Source organism: Bos taurus, chromosome 7, assembly GCF_002263795.3.
Source record: "Bos taurus isolate L1 Dominette 01449 registration number 42190680 breed Hereford chromosome 7, ARS-UCD2.0, whole genome shotgun sequence".
Taxonomy (NCBI): Eukaryota; Metazoa; Chordata; class Mammalia; order Artiodactyla; family Bovidae; genus Bos; species Bos taurus.
This window is the reverse complement of record NC_037334.1, coordinates 7928749-7952059: the sequence shown is the minus strand read 5'-3', so window position 1 is coordinate 7952059 and position 23311 is coordinate 7928749. Positions and strand designations below refer to the sequence as shown.

The 23311-nt window shown below is 51.1% G+C and overlaps 1 protein-coding gene across 1 annotated transcript in view; it reads right to left on the bottom strand.

Annotated features, from left to right (window-relative positions):
• Positions 1-1593: 1593 nt before the first annotated feature.
• NOTCH3 (notch receptor 3) overlaps positions 1594-23311 on the bottom strand; it is a 39850-nt gene continuing 18132 nt past the window's right edge. Inside the window, exons 24-33 of the mRNA XM_003586246.4 lie at positions 22664-23250; positions 20704-21036; positions 17118-17272; positions 16819-17041; positions 15283-15367; positions 13122-13284; positions 9551-9855; positions 9138-9285; positions 4528-4625; positions 1594-3709 (exon numbers count right to left, since the gene is read on the bottom strand). Of these exons, the coding sequence (XP_003586294.1) occupies positions 2654-3709; positions 4528-4625; positions 9138-9285; positions 9551-9855; positions 13122-13284; positions 15283-15367; positions 16819-17041; positions 17118-17272; positions 20704-21036; positions 22664-23250 (3153 nt within the window). The 3' untranslated portion in view covers positions 1594-2653. The remainder of the gene's footprint in view (positions 3710-4527; positions 4626-9137; positions 9286-9550; positions 9856-13121; positions 13285-15282; positions 15368-16818; positions 17042-17117; positions 17273-20703; positions 21037-22663; positions 23251-23311) is intronic.

Below are 23311 nucleotides of genomic sequence, written 5' to 3'. Positions count from 1 at the left end.
CTTGTCTTGTGCACAATTATCTGCAAGACATAAAAACCTGTTCAAGCTGGAGTACTTATTAAACGATGCAGCAGTCTCTCCAAACCCCAAGGAAACATGAAGTATAGTTGAGATCCATGCAAAACCAGCCTTAGGCACTTAGAAGGCAATTAATAAATACCCACCAATGGCAAAGCTATAGTTTTTGCAGGAATCATGTATGGATGTGAGAGTTGGACCATAAAGAAGGCTGAGTGCCAAAGAATTGATGCTTTCAAATTGTGGAGCTGGAGAAGACTTTTGAGAATCCCTTAGAAAGCAAGAAGTTCAAACAAGTTAATCCTAAAGGAAATCAACTCTGAATATTCACTGGAAGGACTGATGCTGAAGTTGAAACTCCAATCTTTTGACCACCTGATTCGAAGATCTGAATCATTGAAAAAGACCCTGATGCTGGCAAAGATGGAGGGCTGGAGGAGAAAGGGGTGACAGAGGATGAGATGGTTGGATGGTCTCACCAATTCGATAGACATGAGTTTGAGCAAACTCCAGGAGATAGTGAGGGACAGGGAAGCCTGGCATGCTGCAGTCAGTCCATGGGGTCACAAAGAGTCAGACACGACTTAGAGACTGAAGAACGAATAACATTGATGTCAATGGAATATATGTTCGATTAACTGGAATTTCCATTTGGAAATGAAGTACTCAACATCCTGGAACCATTTGAGTGCTCATCTCTGATTCTCCCATAGAATCTGATCCTCCCAAAGAAGACTGCATAGTTCTAGTCTTCTGCTGTTTTCTCATCAGTACCCAGCACCCCAAATTGTCCATCAATATTTCTTCATCTGTCTTGGCCTTAGTAGCTCCACCAAATGATAGCTTTCTTGGCATCCTCATTTTAAAAACATTCTCAAGCAAGAATCTGATTGGCTCAACTTTAGTTAGGTGGCCATCCCTAGTCCAATCAATGGAGTCATCCATCAAAAGAGGAAGCAAAAGTGGGTCAGCAGGTGAACCAGATGGTTTGGTCCCAAGATGAAAGCTCAAGTTACCAACCAGGGTTCTTGGACACCTTCATCAATAGAATTGATCAGAGGCCAGGTAAGAAATTCCGGCAAGGTTTTGTTGGGACCGCTGTTGCAGCAGTGGGGAGTGAGAACAAGCAACAGGTTCCCTTTACTTGCTCATTTCCCAACAGCAGAGAGGGACAAGCTGGTTCCTTATATGGGTAAGTGGGGGCGAGGGGTCCAGGGGTTGAGCTGGAGGGGTGGCTTAGGTGGTACCCAGCCCTCACGTGGTATTGTGTGCAGGAGGCAGGCACAGTACCCTGTTCTTGCTCCCAGCTCTTCAGAGGCGGCAGTTGGGGTTTTCTGGTCTTTTCACATCTTATTGTCTGTAATTTGCCCCCAATACACATGCCTGCAGGTGTTTTTAGTCCCTTATAGTTTCTTTGTATTTTATTGCTCCAGGAGATGTTTGTCTAGGTGCAAGCACTGCAGGAAAGGGTCCCAGGTCCCGTGTCTCAGCCTGTCTCAAAGTTAATGCTGAAGAGGCCAAACCCCCACACTACCACCACCCCTCCTCACCTAGACACACAACAATGACACCGAGTGTTAACTATTCCTTTATTAGGTGGTGACGGAACAGGGGGCTGTACAATGCAAGGCCTGGGGACTTAGCTACACAGGGATTGTGACCAGAAGCTATATTACAAAAATAGCCTACAAATACTTCTATTTTGCCCTGAGGCTGGGCCAGGGGAGTACCAGGAAGAAGAGGTGCCAGGCAGGCAGCTCATTCTCTTCCTGCAGGCCCATTGTTTACAGGGAGACAAAGTAGAATGCACACGTCTCCCTTGGTCCTCATAGTCCCACCAGCCACCCCACCCTCCCAGCTCCCAAAGGGAGAAGGCCCACACCCTAGGATGGGGGTGGGGGGACTGTGGGCGGGCTCTCTTGGGCCAGAGGGCAAAGCTCTAGAATAAGTTCCATCTGGAATGCAGTGAAGTGAGGGAGGTGGAGCAGGGAGGAGGCTCCCAAGTCTCACCCGACCCCTAGCCCCGGAGGGTGCGCCCAAGGGTGCCTACTTGGTACACACCAGGGTTGTGTACTTGGTACACAGGAGCCCGGTCATGCCTGTGTACTTGGTACACAGAATCCAGCTTGGCCGAATGGGCCCACAGACTCAGCCCCACGGGGGCACTGGGGGGGTTTGCAGGGGGGCAGAGAGCATCTCCATATATATATTTTGTAAAAAATAATAATAATAATAAGTTTGTTTAAATGAATTTGTTTCTATACAAAATGTAAAAAAAAATAATAATAATCCACTTGTGTCAGAGCAGGAGGAGTGACAGAGGGGGGCCAGAGAAGGCAAGAAAAGGGGGGAAAAGAGAATGGGGGTAGGGGGGTGTTGGCCACAGGATGAGGGGAGAGGCAGGTGGATGTCCTAGACTCACCACAGGACCCAAGGGTAAGGGTCAGCCTGCACCCCTTATAAATAAAGGAAGACTGAAGCCCTAGGCTGGTGACCTATCTTGGTCACATTGCAAGGAGAGCAGGGTGCAGGAGAAAACAAGAAACAGAATGAAATGGACTAAAGGGGGAGAGAGAGAGGGGAATCATGACTGGGAGCCCCTTCAGCCTCCCAAAATCCAGGAACTGGGGAGCCCTCAGGCCAACACTTGCCTCTTGGTGGTGACTTCAGGCTGGGGCCCTAGCTGGGTCTGGGCCTGAGCAAGAGCGCCAGGGACCGACAGGGGGAGCGGCTGGGCCGACAGGGACCCAGCAGCTGTGGCCGAGGCCCCGGTGGCAGTGGCCGGGCTGGGCGTGGAGTCAGACCAGTCCGAGAGTGAGGGTGGGGAGGGGCTGGCCCAGTGCTCGGGGGACTCGGGGGATGGGGTCAAGTAAGGGTGCTCGCTGGGGACCCGCAGGAAGCGGGCCTTGGGGGGGCTGCCGTGAGCCGCAGCCACCGCGGGGAACTCCTCGCCGTGTCCTGGGGCAGCCAGGTAGGGCGGGGGCCGCTCCTGGGGGGACACAGGATTCCCGGGGTTCAGCAGCTGGGGTCCCGGGGCCAGCGGCAGCAGGAAGGAGGGACCTGGAGGGGCGGGTGGGGGCAGCCGGGCCCAGTCGAGGGGTACGGCCACGGGGTTCAACAGGCCCAGGCTGAGCACGCAGCCCCCAGGGGGCTGACGCCCTAGACCCGCCCGGCCCGCGCCACCCAGCTGCGCCAGAGACACAGCCGTGGCCGTGGCGGCCGCGTAGGGCCCCTCGAGGGGGAAGCCGCCAGGGGACGCGGGGGGCCCGCCAAAGGGCCGCGGGGAGTCCAGCGAGTCCACGGGCGAGAGCGTGACCGAGCTGTCGGCCAAGGGCCCGGGGCAGGCCAGCGTCAGCTTCTTGCCCCGCCCCCGGGTGCCCTGCGGCCCCAGCCCCGCCTTCCCCGGGGGCCTCCGGCTCTTCTTAGCCCCGGACTGCGCCACCTTGAGGCCGGGGAGGAAGGCCCCGGGGGGACAGAGCAAGGGCCCCAGGCCGTGGGGGCCAGCGGGGCTACGGGGCCCGCTGGGCTGGTCCAGCAAGCGCACGATATCCTGGTGCAGCCTCTCCTGGGCCACGTCCCGGGGCAGCCTGTCCAGGTGGTCTGTGATCTCCCGGTTGGCAAAGTGGTCTAGCAGCAGCTTGGCCGCCTCGAAGCTGCCCTCCCGGGCGGCCAGGAACAGTGGAGTCTCTTCCTGTGGGGGCCCAGGAACCCACAAGATGTCAGGGTCAAGAGTCAGGTTAAGTCCTGCCTAACGTCACAGAGGCCTCTAGTCTCTGGGGGAAACAGAGCTAGGAGTTCATACTCTGCAGCCAGACAGACCTTGACTGGAATCTCAGTTCTGCCTGGATGAAAAACTGGGCAAGTTCTTTCCTTAAAGCCCTATTCATCCAGCACCTATTAAGAAACTTCAGGCCCCAAAGCCAGGACTAGAGTGAGGAGAGTGAGGCACTCACCTTAGGCACAGAATTTAAGGGGGTGGTGAAAAATTCTGCTATCAAAATAAATGGTATTTAATGCAGTTTTTAAAGTTAAGATTAATGCAAAAATATATACATAACAAATATAACATGGATATTTTAGATAAAGATGGAATCTACCCCTGTATTCTTTTGAACCTCATTTTTCCATTTGTAAAATGAGAGTAATACCACCTTGCAAGGGTTTTCAAACAACAGTCATAATAGCTATCTTTTGTTGAGGATCCTCTAAGCACTTTACAAAAGCATTAGCTCACTGAATTCTTGGAAGAGGCGATGAGGTGGGTACTGTTGCTTCCCCATTTCAAAAATGTGAACAGAAGTTCAGAAGAGTTAAGTAACTTGCCCAAGGTCACCAGCAACTGCCATACACTTCCTCCCCTGATCCACTATTGGAACCTCTTGGGCCCTGATCCCACGTGAACACTGGCTACAGGCAGGGTGAATGTCCCCACCAGCCTCCCCCAATCTGCTCTCTGCTGCCTGTGGAGGCTGTTCCAGGGCTGAAGGTGAACCAAAAGCTGGGGCTCACCTTGCTATCCTGCATGTCCTTGTTGGCTCCATTTTTGAGCAGAGCCAAGGTGGCCTCCACGTTGTTGACAGCTGCAGCCCAGTGTAAGGCCGATTTTCCTGTGGGGAAGTGAGGGGAGGTCAAGGTCAGGACCTGGCTCATTAGCTGCCCCTCCCCCACAGGGGAGGACAGGAGTGTCTAGAATATGGGATGGGATGGGGGGGAGGGTAGGCTGAGTACCTGTGTTTGGGTCCATGTGTGCACAGCTATAGGTGTGCACATTTCCATATTTGGGGCATATTATGTGGGCTTAACTAAGTTGTATGTAGAGCTGTGCTGTCCAATGCAACAGCCACAGTCACATGTGGTTCTTTAGTTTATATAAATTACAAAAAAAAAAAAGAAGTTCCCTGGTAGCCTAGTGGTTAGGATTCCAAGCTTTCATTGCTATGGCCCAGGTCCAATCCCTGGTCAGGGAACTGAGATCCCACAAGCTTCACAGCATAGCAAAAAATAAATTAATTCATTAAATTGGTGTCAAGATAGTTTAATGGGGAAAGGATAACTTTCTCAACAGATCATGCTGGAGGGCTTCCCTGGTGGCTCTGCGGTAGAAAATCTGCTTGCCAATGCAGGGGACACAAATCTGATCCCTGGTCTGGAAGGATCCCACATGCCTTGGAGCAACTAAGCCTGTGTGCCCCAACTATTGGGCCTGTGGTCTAGAGCCCAGGAGCCGCAACTACTGATGTCCTTGAGCCCAGAGCTCATGCTCTGCAACAAGAGAAGCCACGACAGTGAGACGCCCACACACTTCAACTAGAGAGTAGCCCCCAGTCACTGCAACTAGAGAAAACCCACACACAGCAACGAAGACCCAGCACAGCCAAAAATAAAAAAAATTATTTTTTTAAATGGTACTGGTACAACCGGATCTCCATATGCAAAAGAACAAAGTTGGACCCCTACCTCACACCACATACAAAAAATAATTCAAGGTGAATCCAATATCTAAATGTAAGACCTCAAACTATAAAACATTTAGAAAGAAACACAGGAGTAAATTTTCACAAGACCTTGAATTAGGCAGTACTTTGGCCACCTCATGTGAAGAGTTGACTCATTGGAAAAGACTGATGCTGGGAGGGATTGGGGGCAGGAGGAGAAGGGGACGACAGAGGATGAGATGGCTGGATGGCATCACTGACTCAATGGAAGTGAGTCTGAGTGAACTCCGGGAGTTGGTGATGGACAGGGAGGCCTGGCGTGCTGTGATTCATGGGGTCGCAAAGAGTCGGACACGACTGAGCGACTGAACTGAACTGAACTGAACTGAATTAGGCAAAGGATTCTTAGATATGACACCCAAAACACAAGCAACAATAACAACAACAACAAAAATAGATAAACTGGACATAATCAAGATGAAAAAACTTTTGTGCTTGTAAGGACATCATCTAGAAAGTAAAAAAGAGAACCTATAGGGAAATTCCCTGGCAGTCCAATGGTTAAGACTCCAAGCTTCCGCTGTAGGGGGCGGAGGTTTGCTTCCTGGTAGGGGAACGAAGGGCTTGCCCAATGGCTCAATGGGTAAAGAATCTGCCTGCAATGCTGGAGACACAGGAGACTCAGGTTCAATCCCTGGGTTGGGAAGATGCCCTGCAGAAGGGAATGGCAACCCACTCCAGTATTCTTGCCTGGAGAATTCCGTGGACAGAAGGTGGAAAGAGTCAGACATGACTGAGCGACTAACACACACAAGGACATCATCTAGAAAGTAAAAAGAAAACCTACAAGAACTTCCCTGATGGTCCAATAGTTAAGACTCCAAGCTTCCACTGCACAGAGTAGGGGGTTTGATTCCTGGTTGGGAAACTAAGATCCCATATGCCGTGGGGTACAGTCCCCACTGAAAGAAAACCTACAGATATAATAAACCTACTGTATGTTTGATAAGAGACCTACCTAGAATATATGAAGAACTTTTATAACTCAATCATAAAAAGACAAATAACCCAATTTTTAAATGGGCAAAGAATCTGAATAGACATTTCTCCAAAGATATACAAATGGCTAATAAATGTGGAAAAATGCTCAACATCATTGGCCATCAGGGAAATGTAAATCAAACCACATTGATATACTAAATCACATCCACTAGGGAGACAGTACAAAAAGAGAGAAAAACAAGTTGTCAGTCAGGATGTGGCGATAGCAGAACCTGTTTTATACACTGTTGGTAGGAATGAAAAATAGGGCAGCCACTGTGGAAAACAGTCTGGCAGTTCCTCAGAAAGTGAAAAAGAGTTATCATGTGACCTAGCAATTCTGCCCATAGGGATACATCCCAGAGAAATAAAACCATGTCCATACAAAAACTGATACATGAATTCTACCCCAGCGTTATTCATAATAGCCCCAAAGCAGAAACAACCCACATGTCCATCAGTGGATGAATGCATACACAAAATGTGGTGCCTCCATATAACAGAGTATTACCTAGTCATTAAAAGCAAAAAAGGGGGTTTCTCTGTGTGTTCTAGTGGCCAAGAACCCAGTGGTTAAGAACCCTGCAACACAGGGGACACGGGTTCGGTCTCTGGTGTGGGAGGACCCTACGTATGGTGGAGCAACTCAGCCTGTGCAGCACAGCTACTGAGCCTGTGCTGCAGAGCCCAGGAGCTGCAACCACTGAAAGCTGTGAGCCCTAGAGCCCGAGCTGTCCAAGAGAAGCCGCAGCAATGAGAAGCCCACGTTCCGCAACTAGAGAAAGCCAGCAACGAAGACCCAGAACAGCCAAAAATAAATCGTTTTCTTAAAAAAAGAGGGAGTTCCCTGGTGACCCAGTGGTTAGGATTCCGGGCTTTCACTGCTGTGGCTGGGGATCAATCCCTGTCAGAGAACTGGGACCCTGCAAACCTTACAGCAAGGCCACAAAACACACAAAAAGTAATCCTGGTACACGCTGCCATGCATATACCTGCTACTTGCAGGCTCATGAACCTAGAAAACATCATGAAAGGAGCCAACCAAGAAAGACCACATATTGTGTGATTCCATTTATATAAAGTAGAATACACAAATCCTTATAGAGAGAAAGTACATTAGCAATCATCTAAGGGCCACAGAAAATGAGAGGGTGTGGGGGGGTGATGGCTAAGAAGCAAAGGCTTCTTTTTCAGGTGATGAAAACATTCTAAAATTTATTGTAACAAAAAATAAAATAAAATTTATTGTGATGATATTTGCACAACCTTGTGGTTATATTAGGGGGCTTCCCAGGCAGCGCTAGTGGTAAAGAACCCAGCTGCCAGTGCAGGAGACATAACAGATGTAAGTTCAATCCCTGGGTTGGGAAGGTCCCCTGGAGGAGAGCATGGTAACCCACTTTGGTATTCTTGCCTGGAGAATCCCAAGGACAGAGGAGCCTGGTGGGCTACAGTGCATGGAGTCACAAAGGGTTGGACATGACTGAGGCCAACTTAGCACACACACAGGTGGTTATACAAAAAAATCACTGGATTTTACCCTTGAATGAATTGCATGGTATGTGAATAACATGTCAATTCAGCTATTTTTTAAAAAAAAGCAAAACAAAGGTTAAAATATTCAGTGAAATAAAAGACTCAGTTCTTTGTTCATCCCAGCCACATTTCGGCGCTGAGTTATCACCATGCGTTGCCAGTAGCTACCATATTAGACAGCACAGACCAAGAGTACTTCATCATCACAGACAGTTCTATTGGCCAGCGCCCTTCTAGACCATATTTCTAAAGCAGGGGTGATTTTCCTCTAAGGGGCATTTGGCAATGTCTGGAGATATTTTTGGTTGTCATATCTGGGAGGTGGGGTGCTACTGGCATCTCATGGGTCAAGACCAAGGATGCTACACTGCACAGGGTGGCCCCCACTGCAAAGGATGATCCAACCCCCAAATGTCAGCGTTGCTGAGACTGAGAACACCCAGCTCCAAAGATGTTTCTGAGAGTCCGAGTGTGTCTATGTGAGGTTCTCTAGACACAAGGCAGGTTGCTGTTAGGCAAGCAAGCCACCTCCAAGCAAGAAGTGATCCCCACCTACAGATTGGTCGATTCGCAAATTTTACACCAGTAGTCCAGCAGGTGGCACCAGTGTACGCTCTTCTAACAAAGCAGATGGAAAGAACGTGTTTTGCAGAACGGCATGCTTGCCTGCTCAGTCCTTCAGTCCTGTCAGACTCTTTGTGAAGCCATGGATTGTAGCCCACCAAGCTCCTCTGTCCATGGAATTTTCCAGGCAAGAATACTGTAGTGGGTTGCCATTTCCTACTCCAGGGGATCTTCTTGACCCAGGGATCGAACCCATGTCTCCTGTGTCTCCTGCATTGTCAGGTAAATTCTTTACCACTGAGCCACCTGGGAAGCCCCATGGGGAAAGGCACCTTTTTCTAAATTACTGAGCACAATATAGGCTAATGGGTGCCATTTAAAAAAAAATAAATGTATGAGAGTATAAGTCCATGTTGAAACTCTGTTATGAGTGCATGGGTTTCACTGACTGGGTCTCAGTGTGGGTGTGAGTGAGTTCAGACCAAGTCAGGGTCCAGGTGACACTGTCTCAGCCTCCACCCACCACTACCCACCACAGCCTACCGAGCTCATCCACAGCATTGACATCAGCATGGCTGGCGATGAGCTCTTCCACCATGCCCTCCACCGCCAGGCGGGCTGCCAGGATCAGTGCCGTGGAGCCGTCTGCCATGCGAGCATCCAGGTCTGTAGAGCGGTTCCGGATAAGAATCTAAGGGAGATGGGGATGCAGCAGGGGGAGTCATGGCAAGAACAAGGGAAGAAGAAGCACTCCCAAGCCCTCTGAGGACCCCAACCAATGCCTCCCATGGAACCAATGGGTTCAGGGAGCAGCTACTTGACAGTAACTCTACACTCATATATCCCCATTTCACAAATGAGAAAGATGAGCTCTGACAGGCAAAACCTGGGCTCAAACCCAAGTCTGTCTGATGTGTGTCCCAGCTCTGAAGTCCCAAGAGGCAAGCCGATCTCACCTGGAAGACACCCTGGGCATCGGCAGTGACAGCTGTGTGCAGGGGGGTGCGGCCAGAGTGGTCCTGGGCATTGGTGTCTGCCCCAGCGTCCAGCAGCCGCTTGGCCGCGTCAGCCCGGGCATAGCGGGCAGCCAGGTGCAGGGCCGTCTCACCAGTGCGGTCAGTCCGAGCCCCAAGCTGTGCCCCTTGGCAGATCAGGTCTGAGATGATGCTGGCTGATGTGTCTTCTGCCTCGTCCTCCTCAGTTGGGATTGGCTCCAGGGCTCCCCCGCAGAAGGAGGCCAGCATTAGAGGGGTGAAGCCATCTGCAGGGACCAGGAGTGTGTCAGAAAGGAGGCAGACACAGGGCCTTCCCAGGGAATATGACAATGTATTAGGAGGAAGCGCACTGCATTAGGGGGAAGTGGGATGTGGGGAAGTACACGATCGAAGGGCCAATCCTCCCATCACACACACGCACACGCGCGCACACACACACACACACTTGTGTCAGGTACTTCGGAGCCAACCCAGGATGAGGCTTCACAGGCATTTGGTTTGTGGCAGGAGGCCTCCTAAGCAGTAGGGTACACAGAACGAGGGAGGAATAAAGTCAAGCAAGTGGACGATGACCACATTCCTGGAGAGTTATTTCAGCCTGAGTTATTTCACTTTGTCAACAAAGGTCATCTAGTCAAAGCTATGGTTTTTCCAGGAGTCATGTACAGATGGGAGAGTTGGACCATGAAGAAGGCTGAGCACCCAAGAATTGATGCTTTTGAATCATGGTGCTGGAGCAAGGAGATCAAACCAGTCCATCCTAAAGGAAATCAACCCTGAATATTCAGTGGAAGGACTGCTGCTGAAGCTTAACCTCCAATACTTTGACCACCTGATGCGAAGAGCTGATTCACTGGAAAAGAACCTCATGTTGGGAAAGACTGAGGGCAGGAGGAGAAGGGGGCAACAGAGAATGAGATGGTTGGATGGCATCACCAACTCAATGGACATGAGTTTGAGCAAACTTCGGGAGACAGTGAAGGACAGGGAAGACTGGTGTGCTGCAGTCCATGGGGTCGGGAAGAGTCAGACACGAGTCTGAACAACAACAACATTTCAGCCTGATCCCAAAGGGGGACTCTGAAAGCTGAGCTGTACCCAGAGTTGTAATCCAGCTTGAGACAAAGGAGCTGAGCCTTTCATATACCTGCATCCACTGCTTAGGAGCTGCACCGAGGGACATAAAATACCAAGTACATGGGGGCCTAATGGGAGTCAAAAGACAGCCACAGGTGCGAGTCATTTGGAGCGAAAGCAAATCAGAACTGCAGGAGGCATATTATAAAATGTGACAAAGACAGACCCCAGAGGATTCAGACACCATGGTCTGCTCTACTCTGCAAGAGCACTTGCCCTTCTTTCCCTTAGGAAGCCACTAGCACCCCCATTCTCCATTCTCAAGGCCTCAGTTCAGTTCAGTCGCTCAGTCGTGTCCAACTCTTTGCGACCCCATGAATCACAGGAGAAGGAGCCTTCTCCTCCTGCCCCCAATCTCTCCCAGCATCAGAGTCTTTTCCAATGAGTCAACTTCGCATGAGGTGGCCAAAGCACTGGAGTTTCAGCTTTAGCATCAGTCCTTCCAAAGAACACGCAGGGCTGATCTCCTTCAGAATGGACTGGTTGGATCTCCTTGCAGTCCAAGGGACTCTCAAGAGTCTTCTCCAACACCACAGTTCAAAAGCATCAATTCTTTGGTGCTCAGCTTTCTTCACAGTCCAACTCTCACATCCATACATGACCACTGGAAAAACCATAGCCTTGACTAGACGGACCTTTGTTGGCAAAGTAATGTCTCTGCTTTTCAATATGCTATCTAGGTTGGTCACAACTTTTCTTCCAAGGAGTAAGCGTCTTTTAATTTCATGGCTGCAGTCACCATCTGCAGTGATTTTGGAGCCCCCCAAAATAAAGTCTGACACTGTTTCCACTGTTTCCCCATCTATTTCCCATGAAGTGATGGGACCAGATGCCATGATCTTCGTTTTCTGAATGTTGAGCTTTAAGCCAACTTTATCACTCTCCTCTTTCACTTTCATCAAGAGGCTTTTTAGTTCCTCTTGACTTTCTGCCATAAGGGTGGTGTCATCTGCATATCTCAAGCCCTGCTGCTGCTGCTGCTGCTAAGTCACTTCAGTTGTGTCCAACTTTGTGCAACCCCAGAGACAGCAGCCCACCAGGCTCCCCCGTCCCTGGGATTCTCCAAGCAAGAACACTGGAGTGGGTTGCCATTTCCTTCTCCAATGCATGAAAGTGAAAAGTGAAAGTGAAGTTGCTCAGTCGTGTCCGACTCTCCTTAACCCCATAGACTGCAGCCTACCAGGCTCCTCTGTCCATGGGATTCTTCAGGCAAGAGCACTGGAGTGGGGTGCCATCGCCTTCTCCTATCTCAAGCCCTGCTGCTACTGCTGCTAAGTCGCTTCAGTCGTGTCCGACTCTATGTGACCCCATAGACGGCAGCCCACCAGGCTCCACCATCCCTGGGATTCTCCAGGCAAGAACACTGGAGTGGGTTGCCATTTCCTCCAATGCATGAAACTGAAAAGTGAAAGTGAAGTTGCTCAGTCGTGTCTGACCTTCATCGACCCCATGGACTGCAGCCCACCAGGCTCCTCCGTCCATGGGGTTTTCCAGGCAAGAGTACTGGAGTAGGGTGCCATTGCCTTCTCCTCTCAAGCCCTAGGTAAAGGCAAACCCCCGCTGCAGGGACAGGCATATAGCCCAGGCCTGTCAATCTGCATGTTCCAGGCCCCAGGCCACATTGATTGGTTCACACATGGGGCACGTGACCTTAGACTATCCAATCAGAACTCATCCTGGGAGGACTTCCCTGGTGGCCCAGTGACTAAGAATCTATGGACCAATGCAGGGGAACCAGGTTGGATCCCTAATCTGGGAAGATCCCACATGCTGCAGAGGAACTAAGCCCGTGTGCCACAACTACTGAGCCCGGGTACCCTAGAGGCGTGCTCCGCAACAGGAGAAGCCGCGGCAACGAGAAGCTCCTGCACTGCAACTAGAGAAGACCTGTGAGCAGCAACAAAGAGCCCACACACTGCAACGAAGACCCAGTGCAGCCAAAAATTTTAAAAAAATAAATAGCTTTCATTGGCCAAAGATACAATAGTTTGAGCATCAACAAGAATGTGTACATTAAATTTAAACATATCAGTTACATTAAAAAAAAAAAAAAAAAACCCTCATCTTGGGACTTTTGCTGTTACAGATGAGAAAAAGGTTGTGTAATGCCTGCAGGAGAAAGACTGCCTGGACTGGAACCAAAAGCTGACAAGTCCAGGATCCAAATGTGCCTGAAGCTTCTGTTTACAAGAGCCAGTAAATCGTTTGTTTTACTTAAGTTAGCTTGAGTTGGGCTATTATCACTTACAACCAAGAGTCCTGATTAACAGGACTGATTAACCCACTGACAGACAGCCAGACACACCCAGCTGTTCCCAGAGCACAGACTCAGATGGAACCTCTCATGAGCAGGATGGATCAAGGGCATTCTGGAGGCAGGGGCACCATCACTGACCTGGACCACGCACGTTGACATCCATGCCATCCGCATCTGCGTCGCCCTGCGGCGGTGTCAAGGCCATGGCTGGTGCCACGCGGATGTCGGCGGCAACCAGGTGGTGTTGAGTCCACTGGCGGCAATCCACAGCGTCCTCAGTCCCCACACCAGGCTCCTCCACCTGGAGGCACAAGCACCCAGGTTCTCACAAGGAATTGGGAGACACAGAGGAACCATCTGGGCATTCTCACAGATTTCTCTCACAGAGATGCACACACGGCAGGTGCCGAGAAGCCATTAACATCCTGCTTGATAGGGGCTTCCCAGGTGTTTCAGTGGGAAATGGCAACCCATTCCAGTTCTTACCTGGGAAATCCCTTGGATAGAGGGACCTAGCGGGCTACAGCCCATGGGGGTTGAAAAGAGTCGGACATGACTGAGCGACTGAGCACACACAGCAAGACTAAACAGAGCCTGATCAAATTAGATCTGAACTTAAGGACCCAGGTGGGGAGTTTAATTTCATAAAAAAGGACAGCCAGGTGACGGACAGGTAACCAGAAAAGGTCCTGGAGGATGGGACACCCTTCAATGTGGATTCAGTGTCTGACACAGTCACTTAGTAGGCTTGTAATCCTAGAATTCCGAGCTTCTCATTGGTAAAATCAAGATGATGCAGTCAGGGACTTCCCTGGTGGTCCAGTAGTTAAGACTCCGCCTGCCAATGCAGGGACATGGGTTTGATGCCTGGTCCAGGAAGATTCACTATGCCTCGGAGTAACTAAGCCTGGGCGCCACAACTACTGAGCCCTCGACCCTAGAGCCTATGCTCTGCAACAAGAGAAGCCACCGTGATGAGAAGCCTGCCCACCATAACTAGAGAGTAGCCCTGGTCACCACAACTAGAGAAAGCCCACTCAAAGCAACAAAGATCCAGCATTGCCAAGGACTAATTAATTAACTTTAAAAAAAAAAAGAGATGATGCAATAATTTCACAAGACCCACATAAACATTCTACACCATATACTTAACACCCACTTTTGGATGAGAAAGAAAGAAAAAAACAAAGCCTGGGGCAAGCAGATTTCTTTGGCTGTCATTTGCAACAGAAGTATCCATTCTAACAAACATTAAGACATAGGCAGGAGGAGAAGGGGATGACAGAGGATGAGATGGTAGGATGGCATCACCAACTCAATGGACATGAATTTGAGCAAACTCAGGGAGATGGTGAAGGACAGGGAAACCTGGCGTGCTACAGTCCATGGGGTCGCCAAATCAGACACGACTTAGCGACTGAACAACAACAAAAATCATATGATGAAGGCCTAATCCCCCAACATGACTATATTTAGAGACAGAGCCTTTAAGGAAGTAATTAAGGTTAAATAAGATCATAAGGGTGGAGCCCTAATCCAATAGGACCAGTGGAAGAGGAAGAGACACCACAGTTCTCCCTCATTCTCTGCACACAAAGAGGAAAGGTCATCTGAGGACACAGTGAGAAGAGACATTCTACAAGATAAGAAGAAGTCCTCACCAAGAGCCAATCCTGCCAGCACACTGATCCTGGACTTACAGCCTCCAGTGTGTATCTGTGCCTGCTAAGTCGCTTCAGTCGTGTCCAACTCTGTGCAACCCTATGGAGCCCACCAGGCTCCTCTGTCCATGGGATTCTCCAGGAGAGAATTCTGGAGTGGGTTGCCATGCCCTCCTCCAGGGGATCTTCCCGACCCAGGGACTGGACCCACATCTCCTGCCTCTCCTGCACTAGCAGGCAGGTTCTTTATACCATCAGTGCCACCTGGGAAGCCCCAGCCTCCAGAGGTGTGAGAAAAATAAGTGTCTGTTGTTTGAGCCACTCAGTCTGCAGTATTTCATTATGGCAACTCTCGCTGACAAAGACAGGGCCCATCGGCGTGGCCCCTGGACAGGAAAAGACTAGCTGGGGGTGTTCTCAGGCTGGGCACGCTGGACTAAGGTGGCCACATCAGAGAGAATGCCGAGTCACTCTCTGGGATAGAGGATCCCCTCTGGAAAGACGCCAGGAGCAGGATGGGGTGGTTGCCGTGACTGTTCTCCAGAACCAGGGACAGCAGAGATTCCCCTGGCTCTCCCACTGACCACTGGGCCCCCACCCAGGACCCTGAGGGCAGGGGTCACAGGAGGGAACACAACCTTCAGTCGCTTGGCCTCTGGGCACTCTGTGTCCATCCAGTCGGTGGCCACCTCCCCCATCAGACTCTCACCCTTGGCCATGTTCCTGTGGGGACAGTGGGAAAGGGGAGGGGAGAAGGGACAATGCGGTCAGCAGGGGCAGGGTACTCAGGGTCAAGAGATAGGGTCCAAGGATGGGATGCAGGATGCGGTCAAGGTTGCAGGGGATACTGTCAGGGGTTGTGATGGGTGACAGTCAGGTGGAACTGGGGAAGGGACAGGAGTGGAGTCAGAGGTCAGAGCAGATAGATGTCTATGGGACAGGTGAGGGTCACAGGCATACAGCATGGGTTACAGCAGATGACATCGTAGGTCATGGAAGACAGAGTTATCCTCATAGCAGGTGAGAGATGTAGCCAGGAATAAAGAGGTTGTGGAGAGGGAGCAGAGGGCAGAGGGTCACAGGAGAGGTAAATTCAGGGGTTAGGACAGGGTGGGGCTGGAGTCTTGAGGGGCCGGTCAGGGAGGTGGAGATCATGGCCAAGGCCAGGACTGAGGATCATGGGGAATGAGCACTGAGTTGGGGTGGAAAGAGAGGTCAGGTCAAGAGTCAGGGTAGGTTACTCTTGAGGCTTTCAATAGCTAAGTCAAAGATCTCTCGGTAAATGTCACAGTGCTCTTATAAACATGTGGGTTATTTTCAAATTTCTTTTGATATTGATTTCTAACATGATTCCAGTAACAAGAGAACAGACTATATGATTTCAATACCTTTAGACCATGACACTTTTGCACCTTGTTTTATGACCCTGGGTATGGGCCAGTATCTCCTGGTTTATAGTCTATGGGAACTTGAAGATTTTGTACCCTGCTGTTGTATAAAAATTGTATAATCTTAATTATGTTGAATTGGCTCATACTGCTTTTCAGGTCTACCATATCCCTCTGCTTTTCTGTCTATTCATTCTGTTAATTTTTTGAGAGCTTGATATTGAAACTCCAATGAAAAATCTTATCTACTTAAAAAATAATTGTAATATACAGTGGAACTATATGTAACTTTCTTCTGTATTTTCCAAGTCTTCTGTAAACGTGCTATCATACTTTCATAAATTAAAAAATAAAAAATTAAAACAAAACAAAAAAAGTCAGGGTAGGTTAGAGCCAGAAGTGGTACTGGGGCTCACAGAGGATAGGATCAGGGGGTCCAGTGAGGGGATGGGGTGCAGACAGAGGTCATGAGGTCCACGGTCATGTGGGAACACATATCAGGGTGAAGTCTGAGAGGCTGGGGTTGGGGGAGGGGGTTGTCACAGAAGGATCTGAGTCAGGGAACTGGACCATAGGAAAGGGGATCAAGGGTCACAAATCAGGGGTGATCCCTTAGGGATTATGGAGTCGTTGGTCAAGGAGACAAACACTGATGTCCAAGCTGGAGTCTGAAGTTAGGGTCAGGTAGGGGTCAGAGGTCAGAGTCAGGTGACGGTGACGGTGGGCTCAAGAGCTCAGGCCCCGCCATAGTCAGGGACGGGGTGAGGGATCGGGTAGGGTCCTCACTTCATGCCCAGAGCGTCTTGGCCCACGGGTTCCCGCCGGCCCTTGTGTCCCACGGCCACATCCTTGTGCAGTGCAAAGCCCTCGGGGAACCAGAGGGTGCTGTGCTCACGCTTGCGGCGGGCCACCATGACGCCGAGGACCAGGAGGACCAACAGGAAGATGCCGCTGGCCGCCAGCAGCGGTAACAGCGGCACGCTTGGTTCCGGCAGCTCCACTGGCTCCCCTGCGGGCAGGAAGCAGGGGGTCTTTACCAGGGGTCCAGGCCCACCCTCATCTCCCTACCTCGGGCCGGGCCTCACCCCGCGCCGCCCGCAGTGGGTAGGGGAAGTCGAGGCGCTCCACCGCCGACAACGCTCCCAAATAGTCCGCCGCGCTCTGAGCATCAGGGAAACAGTGGTCGTTCTCCGGTGACTGCAGGCACAGACGGTTGTCAATCTCCAGCATCACTACAGAGCTGCAGAGACACAGTGGAGGGACAGGAGGCTCAGCAGGCACTGCCAGAAGCCCCGCCCCAAGCCCCGCCCACCTCCCCACACCTCGCTCAGAAGAGCATCTCTACTCACCAGGTCACCACTAACTCCCATCCGGCATCCAATCCTGCCACATCCCTTCAAACTATCGTTTTTTTAAATCCACTTATGATATATTTGGTGATATTAAGGATATTTATTTTTTAGCTGTGATCACGGTATTACAGTGCTTTTAAGAAGAGAGCTTATGTGTTTAGAGAAGCATGCTGAAATGTCTACATATGAAGTGACGCACTATCTAGGAATTATTTTGACATAGCATGGGAACTAAGACAATCGAAGGGACTATATATGAAACAGGAATGGCCATATGGGGGGCCTCCCTCATAATCCAATGGCTAAGACTCCCAGCGCCAAGCGCAGGAGGCCTGGGTTCAGTTCCTGGTCAGGGCACTAGATCCCACATGCCACAACTAAAGACCCCGCAAAGAAGATCAAAGATCCCATGTGCCACTAAGACCCAGTGAAGCCAAAGATATAAATATATATATAAAGAATGGCCTTATGCGTTCATTGTCAATGCTTGGTCCTAGGTACCTAGATGTGCATAACCCTGATCTGTTTTTGCATATGCTTAAAGTTCTTTGTCAATTCCCAAGCCAGTCTTGCTGTGGTCACCAGTGTCCTCTAAGTCATGAATCCAATGGCCACTGTTTTCCCATCAATATCTCCTTTCTCAGGCTGGTGTATCCATCTCCTGCCTGCTATGAGCACTGGCTTCTAACAGTTGACAGCTGTTCCTTCCCCCAGAGAACTGGCCTCAGCAAAGTGGGGAGCCCTTCACTTGGGAGGTGACACCACTTAGGGAAGCCCTAGGCCAGGGATTGACTGATGTGTACAAAAGCTGGCCCTTTTGTCTCAAGGCAGGACCAACTTTATCCTCCAGAGCTCTCCAAGGGATCAGGCTGTGGCCCGATCCTGGCTGAGGCTCCCTCCTGCCTCAGTTCCTGCCCCTGTCCCATCCTGCCTCTCTCATCCCCTATCTACCCAGAGCACCCTTTCAATACATTGCATATATCTGAATCTCAGGCTCTGCTTCCAGGAACGCAACCCTCCAAACTTTTTCCTTCTTCAGGATACCCAGTACCCCAAGCCCTGGGTCTCCTACTGTCTCTGCTCCTTCCGCTTCTCTTTTCTGAGCTAATTTCTTTCAACCAATCTTTAGGACTCAGTGTCCCCATGTCATCCTTCTGTTCCCCACAACTCTCCCTACTTCTTCAAGTCCCTCCATGGCTACCATGATTGCCAAGTGCTTCGGTCTCACTCTTCAGACTCTAGCTGCCTCCTGAGGGTCTCCCCGAGACCCCCAGTTCCCTCCAGACTCTACAAGTCACAAAGTGACCCTTAATTTTGAGCTGGTGTCTTAATCTTTTTTAAAAGAGATTTTAAAATAATTTTACTTGTTTATTTTTGGCTGTGCTGAGTCTTCACTGCTCCACGGACTTGTCTCTAGTTGTGGAGAGCAGGGGCTACACTCTAGTTGCAGCGTGCGGGCTTCTCACCATGCTGACGTCTCTTGTTGCAGAGCTTTGGCTCTAGGGAACATGGGCTCAGCAGCTGTGGTGCACGAGCTTAGTCCCTCCACCGCTGGTGGGAGCTTCCCAAAACAGGGATCAAACCGATGTCTCTTTGCATTGGCAGGTAGATTCTTTACCACTAAGCTGCCAGGGAAGCGTTGTTTCTTCATCTTGATGAGAACACTTCCAGCAACTCAGTCACCCAGCCAAGGACTGGCACATCACCCATCCACCCACCTCCTTCATCCCAGTCAGAGGTCCTGCTCCTTATCTCTGACTTCCAGCCCTCCTCTCTGTGTCAGGGTCCTACCCTATTCAGAAGCCACATCTCCCTCTGGCTCCTCCACCAGGTCACCAGCTAGAGAGTTTTATATTTTCCATTTATGTTAATTTTTGAGAGTTTGATACTGAAACTCCAACTAAAAATCATAATTTACCTACTTAAAAATGATCAGAATATACACATTCATGCTAAGTGGCTTCATTCATGTCCAACTCATTGCGACCCCAATGAACTGTAGCCCGCCAGACTCCTCTGTCCATGGAATTCTCTAAGCAAGGATACCAGAGTGGGTTGACATGCCCTTCTATAGGGGATCTTCCTGACCCAGGGATTGAACCCATGTCTCTTACATCTCCTGCATTGGCAAGAGGGTTCTTTACCACTAGCACCACCTGGAAAGCCCATAATATATAATGGAAATACATGTAACTTTGTTTTTTATTTTACAACTCTCCTATATGCTTCCCTTGTGGCTCAGCTGGTAAAGAATCTGCCTGCAATGCAGGAGACCTGGGTTCAATCCCTGTGTTGGGAAGATCCCCTGGAAAAGGGGAAGGCTACCCACTCCAGTATTCTGTCCTGGAGAATTCCATGGACTCTATAGTCCATGGGGTCGCAAAAAGTCAGACACGACTGAGCGACTTTTATTTCACTATAAACTTTATAAGTTAAAAAATAAAAAATTAAAACAAAATGGGCAAGTTAGAGCCAGAGGTGGTATTGGAGCTCATAGCGCATAGGATCAGGGGGTTCAGTGAGGGCCTGGGGTGCAGACAGGGGTCAGGAGGGGGCTCTTCTTCTGCTCCCCAAAGGACCATTGCCCATGTCTGGAGGCATTTCCGGTTGTCACATCTGGGAGGGGGGAGATCTGTTGCCTGCATCCAGTGGGGAAAGGCCAGGGAAGATGCCAGACATCCTACAGTGCACAAGACAGACGGCCCCTCACAGTAAAGAATGACCTGGCCTCAGATGTCAATGGTGCTGAGGCTGAGATGTGTGTATTATATGTATTACATGACTCTGTATGTACCACCAAGAAGGCCCTCCCACACGCTGGGCATTTCCTAAGCAGTGAAATCAGTGAAAACATAACTGGACTAAAGACCTAACCCAGTGCCTGAAACCTATTAGGTGCTTTATCAGATATTTCCGGAATAAAGCCAAGTTCAGCCACAGAGTTTTAGAGTTTGAAGGGAACTTAAAAAATAGCTAGAATAGTGTTTCCCAGATGTTAAGGGAAGTAAAACGCACAAGGGGCTTCCCTGGTAGCTCAGCTGATAAAGAATCTGCCTGCAATGCGGGAGACCTGGGTTCCAGCCCTGGGTTGGGAAGATCCCCAGGAGGAGGGCATGTCAACCTACTCCAGTATTCTTGCCTGGAAAATCCCCATGGACAAGAGGAGCCAGGCAGGCTACAGTCCATGGGATCGCAAAGAGTCAGACATGACTGAGAGACTAAGCACAGCACAGCAAACGCACAAGGCCTTGTGAATGGTGCCCCTTCCCTAGCATCTGCATGCGCCTCCCACGGCTCCCCTGGGGCTGGAGTCACTCACCCAATCACCTCAGGGGCCAGCTCCCGCCGGTTCCGGGATTCAGCGCCAGGCCCTGGCCGGTGGTAAGGGAAGACCATGGCCTGGCCATTCTCGTCCAGACGGAAGCGTAGCGAGGTGCGCAGGATGCCGCTGAGCCGCTGCAGGAAGTCGGCGCTGGAGCGCAGCAGCTCCTCCGGCGGCAGCAGCACTGTGAGCACCAGGACGCCTCGGGCCAGCAGGGCCGGCACCTCACCCGCACAGTCCAGGCCATCCCAGCCGCACTCCTCCGTGTTGCAGCCCTGGTCGCAGCGGCCGTCAGCGAAGTGGTCTGCGCAGTACTTCTCATACACTGGGCTGGGGGAGGAGGAGGGCTGGGTCAAGGGAGCCTCTCCCCCAACTCCCACCCCCCACCCCACATGCCCCCACCTTGCCCCACGCTGCCCGAATACACCGCAAAGCACCCAAGATTCTTCAGGGAGCAGAGAACTGGAACGTATCCACATGCCTGTGGAATGTATCAGGCTTTCTGCAAAACCAGCCAGTTGCTTTACAATTATTAATAAGTCAGTAACTATTGACAACTGCATCCTAGGTGCTGAGCGCAGTTATAGGAGCTAAGGATATGAGTGAAGTGAAAAACCTTAGTCACTCAGTCGTGTCTAACTCTTTGAGATCCCATGGATGGTGGTCTGCCAGGCTCCTCTGTCCATGGAATCCTCCAGGCAGGAATACGGAAGTGAGTAGCTTTCCCTTTTCCAGGGAATCTTTCCCACCCAGGGATCAAATCCAGATCTCCTGCATTGCAGGCAGATTCTTTACCAACTGAGCTACTGGGGAAGTCCACTAAGGATATGGCCCCAACACAAAACCTTACCCACTTGAAGCTGTCATTACAATGGGCAGAGACATATATTAAAAATGATGAATGAGCAGAACATACAGTATTTTGATTACACAACAATAAAGGCTAAATGTAAACATACACACACACGAATTAAATGCTAAGGGAAGAAATTAAGCAGAGGAAGTGCTGTGGGTGGCCAGGAAGGTGTTCACGGAGAGACTTGTGCTTGAGCAAAGACTTGAAGGAGATGAGGGAGGAGCCATGTGACTTCCTGAAGGACAGCATCCCGGCAGAGCGAACAGCCAGTGCAAACGCCCTGAGATGGGACCAAGCCTGGGGAATCTAAAGACTGGAAAAAAGGCCAGGATGGCTGGAGCAGAATGAGACGGGGGAGACAGAGGGACAGAGGGTCAGACAGGGCAGAGAATGTGGATGAATACATAGAATGTATGAGACAGATAGACAGGCCTCATGAACAGACTGAGAAGGTCAGAAGAGGGGCAGGGAAAGACCAGCAGGGCCATGGATAGATGAGCATATAGAGGGGCAAAAACACGCATGGGTGGACATAAGGACAGAAGGGGCACATGAATGAACAGGTGGGGCACAAAGGTGTGCAGATGGACAGATAGGGCACATAGAGAGACAGACTGGCATAGAGACCGACAAATGGACAGGTGAGGTCCGAGGATGGACAAGCAGGGGTGCAGACAGACAGCTAGGTGCATAGAGGGACAAAACGAATTCATGGATGGACAGAAAGACCAACAAACAGGGTATAAAGAGGGACGGATGGAGTGCAGAGGCAGACAGAAAAACAGAAAGGGCTAATGGATGGACAAACTGCCACGCTGATAGGCAGGGAACGAAGATGTACAGACAGAGCACAAGAATGGGAAGACAGGCAGACATGCATAAATGGCACGTGGATGGCTAGGTGAGGGGCACAGACAGACAAACTGCACGCAGATGGACAAAGTACACCAAGAAACAGGGCAAACGAAGGGACAGCCCAACAGACAGACTGAGGACGGACTGACAGATCAAGGCAAATGGATGGACAACAGAGAAGCAGGGCCCATGGGTGGTCAGATGTGGCACATGGACAGACAAGACCCAGACTGAGGACGGACTCACTTGCAGGTGCGCTCGCGGCCGCCGGCGCGGCAGTCGAAGTTGTCGTAGAGGCAGGCGGGCGAACTGCAGGCAGGGTCGCAGCGGCTGTTGTTGAACAGGAGCCAGCACTGCAGCGCCGCGCACTGCCGCCAGGGGTCGCTCACGCTCAGCGAGCAGTCGCCGCCGTCCCAGCCGCAGCCGGGGCTGTTGCACTCTCGGTCGCAGTTCTTGTCACCGCTCTTGGCCTCGCAGGCGGCTCTCGGGCACGCCGGCTCCTCTGGGACCTCGGGCATCGCCACGGATACCTCGGGCATCGTCGCGGGCACCTCACAGCGGGGCCCGGCCCAGCCTGACGCGCAAGCGCAGCGGAAGAAGGGCGCGAGCGGCTCCGGGCGGCAGGAGCCCCCGTGGAGGCAGGGAGAGGTCACACAGCTGGCATTGGCGGCCCCGGGGGTCAGCCCCCGGGAGCCCCGGCAGGCGGGACCCGACAGCCCCGGGGGGCAGGCGCAGCGCGGTCCACGGACCGTCTGCTGGCACGGGACACCCACGGGGCACTGCAGCTCCCGGCAGGAGCGTGCCACCCGCTCGCAACGCGGGCCCCAGAACGGCTGTGGGTTGGTTGCGGGGAGGGGAGAAAGAGCGCAGGGGCAGGGGATATAGAGGGGGAGA